Raw genomic sequence first — 10,819 nt, 5'->3', positions numbered from 1 at the left:
GAGGGGGGGGAAACAAGATGGGTTCTTGTCTCAAAATGTCTATATGGCCTACAAACAAAATGGCGGGCACGTAAAACAAAGATGGCTGAATCAAAGATGGCGGAATCAAAGATGGCCATCAGCATGTCACCACATGACCTCTTTGTTCTTCTGAGAAGAAGGACAAAGAGGGGGGGTGGGGGGGGGGGGTGATGTGGGGTTAAGATTATCTGAAGCTGTATGTTTATGTTTAACTAATTCACAGTTTCTGTATGTGATCTTTATGTGTGTTAGATATGCAGTGGGTTAGAAAAGATGGTTAGTTTGCATGCAAGACCTTGTCTATGTGAAGCATAAACTAAACACATCAGATGTGGCGAAGCCAGTTACCCAAAAATCAAATACAGATAAATCACCACAGTCAAACTCAATGAATAACATTAAACCAAATCAATACAAGTACTTTCTAGAAATCAAAGTTGGACAGTCTTGCTCAGCCCTGTGCGATTGCTAATGCTAAGGCCCAGTACGTTACCAATCCATGGAAGAACCGGTTTTGTGATTCCATGTGTTGAAGTTGTGGTTCCAAGTCAAAGAGGTCGTCTTTGCTGTTAGTTTGGTGCTAACTTCTTTGCTTGATAGCTTGAAGTTAGCTGGTGAAAAGGGCAGAGCACTCGCGTCGTCTGCCGTTTGGTTCCTTGGTTGCAATGGCTGTTTCCTAACAGGCCATTGATCAGAACCAGAACTGTTTTGCAAGTTCTGGACTTGAGAGCCGTTCACCTCAACCAGGTCAGCCTGGGTTGAGGAGATGAAGAGCAGAGAGAGCGCAGCAGCTCACCTCTCACACGTCAGGAGAGATGAGCAGATGAGAAGAAAGAGGAGGAACAAAGAACATTCCTCTGGTTTTGTTCTGTGTGATTTTCACACCTCTGGGTGAAATGTTACTGTAGCCAATGAGGACTGAGATCAGAGTCAAGGATCGTGTTACTGAGTTCATGAAGTGACTGTCTCTGCCACCAGAAATGGCAGGTCCCTACATCCCCCGTTTTGGTCTTAAGATGTGTAACATCCTTCAAGAGCAAATCAGAAGGTTGAACAGTTTACAGATCCTTGGAAACAACCTGGAGGTTGTACAGTCCCAATCCCTGGGGACAACTGAAAAGTTGTTAAATCCATGATTGAAAAAGTTCATTCAACAGTTCATTCCATTTTGTAACGTCTGGGCAGTTCATTAACCAATTGGGCATTGGTTAAGACTATCTATCCTGGCTAAGCAAGAACAGTCCCTAAGTTACAAATAAAACCAGATAAACAAAAACAATAGCATTGTATAAAATACATAACTATGTTATTTATAAGGTTAGTGAAGAACAGGAATGTTAGAGGTGTTAAGTTGTTAAGGTGAGAGGCGGAGAGTGTCACCTAAAACAATGCGGACAGGTGTATGACTGGTTCTGTACAGTCATAATGTGGTGTCCTAAGCTAGTGTGTACTAGTGATCTCTAAACAAGATACTACTAAGGAGTTGGTCCAAGTGTACTTGTAAAGTTGGACAGTGGTGTCTGAGTTGAGTTTTTCTGTTGCTAACAAACTCAAGTTTTCCCTAGTATCTGCAAAAGAGGAAAGGAAAATTAAGGCACCGTAATCTAGCGTCAGTCTCACTGTTAGCTAGGTGTAGCTAGTACCGTGGGAAGGTAGCTCTGGATCTCTCGTGCTTACCTCGTGGCTCAGGGCTGTAACGCTCCAGGTAATCAGAGGCAGAGAGGCACTCAGAGTAGCTATCACTGTATGCTAGATTATGTCCATGTTCTGAACCTTGTTCAGAGTCTGAAATGTGGTCAGAGATGCTGTGGTCATCGTCAGACCGGTCACGCCAATTCTGGGACAGAATTTCAGCGTATGGCTTTCTAACACTTCTGTGTGTGAATGCCTATCTCTATGCAAAATGGGGGACATGGCGGTTACGCTCAGTGTCCCTATGCAACCTCTTCTGACCCCCCTTCGACCTGTTGTGAAGGTGGGCTTTTGAGGTGGCAGATCTGCTTGACACGTCAGTGTTTGAGCTGGTGGGCCTCAGTTAATTTACCCCCCCTTTTGGAAATGACCAGAGTTTCCAAGCTATCTGTGTCATCTTCCTTATCTCACACAGTGAGGGGTTACCCTCATGCATCCTTTAGTACGACGTGAGTGCGTACGCAGGGATGCAGATTCTGCAGAAACAACGACTTGAAGAAGGAGTTTTCTTCTAAGCCTGGCGCATTCTTACCTTGGAAGTATGCATGCCTTAAACGTTTATAGTAATCTCTAGGATTCTCACTACGTGAATGTTTAATTTGAAGGGCTGCAAACATCGCTGAGGTCTCGTCAGCTGTGGAAGAGAATTCTTCTATCAGTGCACGACGAAGCTTACTATAGTCATTTCTGACACTGGGAGGTTGTGACTGTATAAACTTGTGCACAGCTTTAGAGCTGGTTTTCCACACAAGTTTAACCTTCTCCCTTTGGGTGGCGTGTGTTAAGTCAATTAGATTGTGATCTAATTCCTTAAAATAGTCATCAATGTGTTGATCACAGTTGCCTGGATCAAAACATTCAATGTCCTTAGCTATGAATTCCAGCACTTCATGGCGTGGACCCTGTGGGGTCCTTTCTGCTGAAGGCAAGACTAAATTAGCATTACAATGCACTGGTGCATCACATGCTAATGTCCTCTCTGGCTGAGAGGTAGAGGCTGGACAGCTGTCATCACCCTTGTGACAGAGTGGAAAGCAGGCTGAACCTTTGGAGGGAGGAGCACAGAGGAAGGTGTCATTTCTCTGTGGCTGAGAAGAACATGAGGCAGGATATCTTCTTGAAGATAAACTACATGTGTCTTCACTGTCAGTTTCAGAACAATAAGTAGTCAGGTAGCTGTTCACTCTTTCTCTCGGCGGAGGTTGAGGATCTGACTTCATTCCCAAAGATTTTAAGTCGGTTGGAAATCTTTCACTTCTGAGTGGAGAGGGAGTCAAACTCTCATCACGTGAGGAGAGTGAATCTGAGTAGCCAGAATCACAGTGACTGACAGACTGTGGTGGGGAAAGACATTTCTAGTCTAAGCCCTAACAATTTTTCTTTGTACTGAAAAAGAGCTAACTCTGCTGAATGCAGGTCTTCTAAGTAACGCATGGCTTTCTTATCAGCTGTCTGAACTTCATGGAGGAGATCAGCACTTTGCGTTCTTAGGCTGTCTACCTCTTTTTCCCAGGGCTGCTTTACTCTGAATGGCAAGACTGGTCTGCCTGTGAAAAATCAGAAGTAAGCATTTTAACAATGAGTCTTTGGATGCAGTCTGCGCATCACACCGGTCTGTGAGGAGCGATTCCATTTCTTTCCTGCACTCACTGAAACTCAACCTGCTGATGAGTTCAGGGCAGCCAGGGTTTAGGCTCTGTGCTAGGGAAGAAATAAAAACTCAACACAGGGGTTCTCCATTGTTAAACCTGGAATGGAGGGTGAAACTAAACAGGATGTCTAGTACAAAACAAAACAATGTTGTTGGCTATGGTGTTGCGTTGGCAGACACCTTGTGGTGTAATTTGGGAGGTACACTAGCCTTACAACAATACACTGGCCTACACTATGGGGGGTAGCTCCCTGTAGAGTAGCTCCTGTGGAGGAGGGGACCAACTAGTGACTCTAGTGGGCATCAAACAAAAGGCCAGTAAAGTAAACAAGGTTTACAAAATAAGTTTGCTTACACACAACATGCACTAACTGAGATGCAAGGCAGTTACAGTTGTGATGATGTCTCTTAAAGGTGACTCAAGCTGGACACGTGGAAGTAACAGCTAGGTTGCAAACTTATATCACAGGGCTGTTTAGCACACTGTGGCTCTTATCTTAACTCAGGCTGTGGAAAGCTTGGCAGTTACACAGCAGGGTACAAGCTCTCTATGTTACACAGGGCCGGTGGCACGCTGTGTCATTAAAGGAACACTTAGATTAACAGCAAAATATGACAACTAGACTAGATTGCATTGAATACGTGGTATTCAAATGCTGAACCAAAATTCTCTCTAGTTCTACAGCATAGGTCAACTTGAATTAGCAGCAAAAGCAAATTATTAACATTAACACTATAAAGGCTTAAAGTGTTAATACTCAAAATCTCTCAAATAAACAATTCTAACCACAATGTACTTGTTTAAAAGTACAGCTGGACTACTACTCCTGTGGAAGACTAGTGGTGTAGAATGTAAACACTTTTAGTTTGTTTAGAAGTGGAATATGAAATTTTTGTTTTTGACCAAAAATGATGCTGAAAATTAATATTGCACAATTATGAACATTTGCCAAAAAGAATACTATGCCTCACACGGGGCACCATTATGTAGGGGTTCTACTTTAGTAGGTTTTGGTTATTAGCAAAATAATTAATAAATAATAATAGAATTATTAATATTAATAAAGATTATCAATAAACATCAATAATAAACGGGGCACCACCCTGGAATCAGGGACCAATGACCAAAACGTTAATATAGTCTCATTATATATGCTAAACTATCAATTTGGAATGTTGATTAATAATTAAATTAATAACTATAACCAAAATAGATAGTAAAGGTTGAAGGATATCGGAGTTCTTGACATAGCAGAGGTTGGCATTATTCACTCTTGTGCAACATTAAAGAGACCAGCATGTATATTCCACAAACATTTATTTACAAGATAATAAAGGTTCAAAACACAATATTAATCTAACTAAATAACTAAACTAAACAAACCAAACACAGTGTGTGTGTGTGGGTGTGTGTGTGTGAGAGAGAGAGAGGGGGGGGGGGAAACAAGATGGGTTCTTGTCTCAAAATGTCTGTATGGCCTACAAACAAAATGGCGGGCACTGTAAAACAAAGATGGCTGAATCAAAGATGGCGGAATCAAAGATGGCGGAATCAAAGATGGCCATCAGCATGTCACCACATGACCTCTTTGTTCTTCTGAGAAGAAGGACAAAGAGGGGGGTTGGTGATGTGGGGTTAAGATTATCTGAAGCTGTATGTTTATGTTTAACTAATTCACAGTTTCTGTATGTGATCTTTATGTGTGTTAGATATGCAGTGGGTTAGAAAAGATGGTTAGTTGCATGCAAGACCTTGTCTATGTGAAGCATAAACTAAACACATCAGATGTGGCGAAGCCAGTTACCCAACAATCAAATACAGATAAATCACCACAGTCCAAACTCAATGAATAACATTAAACCAAATCAATACAAGTACTTTCTAGAAATCAAAGTTGGACAGTCTTGCTCAGCCCTGTGCGATTGCTAATGCTAAGGCCCAGTACGTTACCAATCCATGGAAGAACCGGTTTTGTGATTCCATGTGTTGAAGTTGTGGTTCCAAGTCAAAGAGGTCGTCTTTGCTGTTAGTTTGGTGCTAACTTCTTTGCTTGATAGCTTGAAGTTAGCTGGTGAAAAGGGCAGAGCACTCGCGTCGTCTGCAGTTTGGTTCCTTGGTTGCAATGGCTGTTTCCTAACAGGCCATTGATCAGAACCAGAACTGTTTTGCAAGTTCTGGACTTGAGAGCCGTTCACCTCAACCAGGTCAGCCTGGGTTGAGGAGATGAAGAGCAGAGGGAGCGCAGCAGCTCACCTCTCACATGTCAGGAGAGATGAGCAGATGAGAAGAAAGAGGAGGAACAAAGAACATTCTTCTGGTTTTGTTCTGTGTGATTTTCACACCTCTGGGTGAAATGTTACTGTAGCCAATGAGGACTGAGATCAGAGTCAAGGATCGTGTTACTGAGTTCATGAAGTGACTGTCTCTGCCACCAGAAATGGCAGGTCCCTACACCGGGTTCCCCACAGAAGAACCAGCGTGATTCAAAGTCATCGATAGTAAAGAGAGCTCGATGCAAACGGCAAATAGAGCGTCAGTATTCAGCTCAAACGGACGCGAGCAGCTCGATGCAAACGGCAAATAGTTCATGTACTTTAATCCAGTCTCAGTGGTATAACCAGCGACGTCTTATCCTCAGCAAAGGAGTTTCTCCCTCTTGTTCACTACTATTCCGCTCCGTGTTCAGTCAGAGTGCAAACATTTTCGGGTTCCTCACAGAAGAACCGGCGGATTCAAAGTCATCTGCTCAATAAATCCACAAGTTCAGCGGGTACATCAAACCGGTGGTCTCACGGGATCCAGTACTTTAACCAGCTGTCTTTTAACTAGTTTTCGAGGTGTTTGTTCAAACTGTAACACTTTTCATTCTCTCGGCGCATCACGGCTCAAAGAGAACTAATACCGTAAATACCGTAATAGCGGTGCGCTCTAATTCTACAGCGTACAGGGTTACAGACTCTGGACTGAAGCAGCCTTCTGTTCCTGAATCTGTGACATATATCAAACTTCGGTTTACTGGGGTAATCTCGACAACATTATGTGTTTTAAACCCTACAAATATCACTCAGCATAATTCATAAAGCATCGCAAATCACGTGGAACCTTAAATACGTGTATTACGGTAATAAGCACTGCAAGTCTCATACGCTGTTTTCATGCTGTCTCCATCTAGTGGCGCTTGTACGTTCCTACAAGTCCTGTGTAATTGGACTTAAATGCAAGTTAATACATTATAGTCATCATATCAGTTAAAACTCAGAGTCAGTATTGGCTGCATTGGGAACAATTCCATAACCTTTCAGCATATAGTAATTCAAGTGTTCTGAGAGCTAACTAGACTTCTGCTCCTCCTCATGGCTCCGTTTTAAGGCTTAAAAGATCTAACCCTGGACGGGAGGACTTTGACCAATCACGGGTCTTTTCATCAGAAAGCGTTCCTATCGGGTGTGCTCCGGTCATGTGAACAGAACTCGTTGTTCCTTCACCAAATTCACAATGGCGGCGGCGTCACAACCTTCTCATCTCACAGCTAAACCGTGCACTACAAGATGATCTGATAAAATATGCGGAAGAAATAAACATTAACGTAACAGAATATTGATTCATGACAGCCGGGTCATAGACGACAGAAGGGCAGCAGACCTCAGATCAGCTCTTACTGCCTGTTTCTGTCGTGTGGTGAGTTTTTTAGAGTGAACCCAAACGCAGAGTGACAGGCAGGACAGGTAGTTTTGAAAATAAAGCGAGCTTTAATAAAGCTGAACAAATCCAAAACACAAAAGGCAGGGAGGGGAACCAGGTACAAAACAACAAATAGAAACAAATAACAAAAACCAAACCGAGGACCAAAACAAAACTACAAACCAGGGGAGACGAGAACACGGGCAGGAGGAACACAAGGACCAGAGCTGGAGGAAACCACGAACACGGAGGACAAGGTAGACGGGGACTGGGGAGACAAGACGAACCGACAAGGACAGAGGGGAAACACACAGACTTAAATACTAGACAAGACTACACACAGGTGAAACAAATCAGGGCGGGGCAGACAATCAACAAAAAGCGGGGAAAACAAACAAAGGAGGGAAGTAAAACCAGACAAGACACAGGAGGAGTGAACTACCAAAATAAAACAGGAAACACCGGAAAAATATACAAAAACATCAAATCCAAAATCACAAACGTAAATAATAAGCTGGCATAGCCAGAACATGACATAGCCTCCCCCTCAAGGGACGGATCCCAGACGTTCCACAAACAGAACCGGGTGGGCGGAGGGGGGTCCGGAGGAGGGACTCCAGGAACATTGGGCACCGATTATCTCAGGCGGACGGCCCGAGGGCAAAACCGGGACAGAGTCAGGGAACTCGGGCGGACGGCCTGAGGGCAGGGCAGAGACAGAGCCGGGAAACTCCGGTGGATGACCCGGGAGCAGAACCGGGACAGAGTCTGGGAACTCGGGCGGACAACCCGGGGGCAGGGCAGAGTCAGATCCGGGAAACTCAGGCGGACGGCCCGGGGGCATGGCAGAGACAGTGCCGGGAAACTCCGGTGGATGACCCGGGGGCAGAACCGGAACAGAGTCTGGGAACTCAGGTGGACGGCCCGGGGTCAGAGCAGAGACAGAGCCGGGAAACTCCGGCAGATGACCCGGGGGCAGAACCGGGACAGAGTCTGGGAACTCGGGCGGACGACCCGGGGGCAGAACCGGGACAGAGTCTGGGAACTCGGGCGGACGGCCCGGGTGCAGAACCGGGACAGAGTCTGGGAACTCGGGCGGACGACCCGGAGGCAGAGCAGAGACAGAGCCAGAAAACCCGGGGGCTTGGAACTGTGACCCAGCAGTCACAGGAACACAGTTTTTGGGCTGAAACCCAGGCGAAACAGGAGGTGGCGGTTGCGGTCCTACCGAAACGGAGGTCGGCCAGACCCCCGACAGGAGACGTGGAACGGAGGTCGCCCAGACCCCCGACAGGAGACGTGGAACAGAGGTCGGCCTGACCCCCGACAGGAGACGTGGAACGGAGGTCGTCCAGACCCCCGACAGGAGACGTGGAACGGAGGTCGACCGGACCCCCGACAGGACACTTGGAACAGTAGTCGGCCGGACCACCGACAGAACCCTTGGAACAGGAGTCGACCGGACCGCCGACAGGCGACATGGAGCGGAGGTTGACCGGACCCCCGACAACACACCTGGAACGGGAGTCGGCCGGACCCCCGACAGGACACTTGGAACAGAAGTCGGCCGGACCACCGACAGGATACTTGGAACAGGAGTCGACCGGACCGCCGACAGAAGACGTGGAGCGGAGGTCGACCGGACCTCCGACAGGAGACGTGGAGCGGAGGTCGGCCGGGCCCCCGACAGGACACTTGGAACAGTAGTCGGCCGGACCACCGACAGGACCCTTGGAACAGGAGTCGACCGGACCGCCGACAGGCGACATGGAGCGGAGGTCGACCGAACCCCCCGACAACACACCTGGAACGGGAGTCAGCCGGAACCCCGACAGGACACCTGGAACAGGAGTCGACCGGACCGCCGACAGGACACGTGGAACAGAAGTCGACCGGACCGCCGACAGGACACGTGGAACAGGAGTCGGCCGGACCGCCGACAGGACACGTGGAACAGGAGTCAACCGGACCGCCGACAGAACACGTGGAACAGGAGTCGGCCGGACCCCCGACAAGACACCTGGAACAGGAGTCGACCGGACCGCCGACAGGACACGTGGAACAGAAGTCGACCGGACCGCCGACAGGACACGTGGAACAGGAGTCGGCCGGGACCGCCGACAGGACACGTGGAACAGGAGTCGGCCGGACCGCCGACAGGACACGTGGAACAGAAATCGACCGGACCGCCGACAGAACACGTGGAACAGGAGTCGGCCGGACCCCCGACAGGACACCTGGAACAGGAGTCGACCGGACCGCCGACAGGACACGTGGAACAGAAATCGACCGGACCGCCGACAGGACACGTGGAACAGGAGTCGGCCGGACCGCCGACAGGACACGTGGAACAGGAGTCGGCCGGACCGCCGACAGGACACGTGGAACAGGAGTCGACCGGACCGCCGACAGGACACGTGGAACAGGAGTCGGCCGGACCGCCGACAGGACACGTGGAACAAGAGTCGGCCGGACCGCCGACAAGACACGTGGAACCGGAGTCGACCGGACACGTGGAGTAGGAGTCGGCCGGACCGCCGACCGGACACGTGGAGCAGGAGTCGGCCGAACCGCCGACAGGACACGTGGAACAGGAGTCGGCCGGACCGCCGACAGGACACGTGGAACAGGAGTCGGCCGGACCGCCAACAGGACACGTGGAACAAGAGTCAGCCGGACCGCCGACCGGACACTTGGAGCAGAGGTCGGCCGGACCTCCGACAGGACGCTTGGAGCAGAGGTCGCCCGGACCTACGACAGGAAGCTTGGAGCAGAGGTCGGCCGGACCTCCGACAGGAAGCTTGGAGCAGAGGTCTGCCGGACCTCCGACAGGACGCTTGGAGCAGAGGTCGGCCGGACCTCCGACAGGACGCTTGGAGCAGAGGTCTGCCGGACCTCCGACAGGACGCTTGGAGCAGAGGTCGACCGGACCTCCGACAGGAAGCTTGGAGCAGAGGTCGGCCGGACCTCCGACAGGAAGCTTGGAGCAGAGGTCTGCCGGACCTCCGACAGGACGCTTGGAGCAGAGGTCTGCCGGACCTCCGACAGGACGCTTGGAGCAGAGGTCGGCCGGACCTCCGACAGGACGCTTGTAGCAGAGGTCTGCCGGACCTCCGACAGGACGCTTGGAGCAGAGGTCTGCCGGACCTCCGACAGGACGCTTGGAGCAGGAGTAGGCTTGGATTTGGATGGAACACTGAGCAACTTAGGAGAACGCCGCCTCTGAGACCCACGCTTCCTTCTAGGGGCTCCAACCCCTAGCAGGTCCAAGCTAGTGTCCTGTATATTAGCATGGCGAGCAGCAGACTGTAAACTTAGTGGGCCTCCCAGGGCAAGGCGGGTTCCCAAGAACAGATCCGGGCTGATGCTAGCCTAGAGCTAACTGACTGCTGGGGCATGGGCCGGAAGCTCAGGAAGCCAACGCCAACAGCCTGGAGTGGAGAATGGTGACCCGTAGGCAGGGAGACCTGATGGGTGAGCATGAACTGGTTTAGTCTTTTTGTCACAATGTCTAATTGGGGCACAAAATGGCTCACCCATGGCTTCTCCTTAAAATATAGTCTCTGTACAGCAAGCTGTTCTAAGATGGGACTCCAAGCCTTAGAACCAGCAGAAAAGAGTTTCTTCACAGTCTTTCAAAATTACCAACCTTCAAAACAAACATTTGCAGCTCTGCTGGGTCCATTTTACTGTTCGGTTCGTTCTGTCGTGTGGTGAGTTTTTAGAGTGAACCCAAACGCAGAGTGACAGGCAGGACAGGTAGTTTTGAAAAT

The 10,819-nt window shown here is 49.1% G+C and overlaps 1 protein-coding gene across 1 annotated transcript; it reads right to left on the bottom strand.

Moving 5' to 3' along the window:
- Positions 1-7,593: 7,593 nt before the first annotated feature.
- On the bottom strand, positions 7,594-10,586 carry LOC119503502 (basic proline-rich protein-like). The gene is made up of 3 exons (XM_037795333.1): positions 10,583-10,586; positions 8,404-8,886; positions 7,594-8,270 (listed from the first exon to the last, which is right to left on the bottom strand). The coding sequence occupies exons 1-3, from the start codon at positions 10,584-10,586 to the stop codon at positions 7,594-7,596; spliced, it is 1,164 nt and encodes a 387-aa protein (XP_037651261.1).
- Positions 10,587-10,819: the final 233 nt, after the last annotated feature.

The sequence above is a fragment of the Sebastes umbrosus genome, chromosome 15 (genome assembly GCF_015220745.1).
Source record: "Sebastes umbrosus isolate fSebUmb1 chromosome 15, fSebUmb1.pri, whole genome shotgun sequence".
Classification (NCBI taxonomy): domain Eukaryota; kingdom Metazoa; phylum Chordata; class Actinopteri; order Perciformes; family Sebastidae; genus Sebastes; species Sebastes umbrosus.
Note: the sequence above shows the minus strand (reverse complement) of the source record. Positions and strands in the feature narration are given on the sequence as shown.

Coding starts and splice junctions, on each gene's coding strand:
- LOC119503502 (XM_037795333.1), bottom strand. Junction 8,271..8,403: donor TTCCACGTCTCCTGTCGGGG/GTCTGGACGACC, acceptor CCGTTTCGGTAG/GACCGCAACCGCCACCTCCT.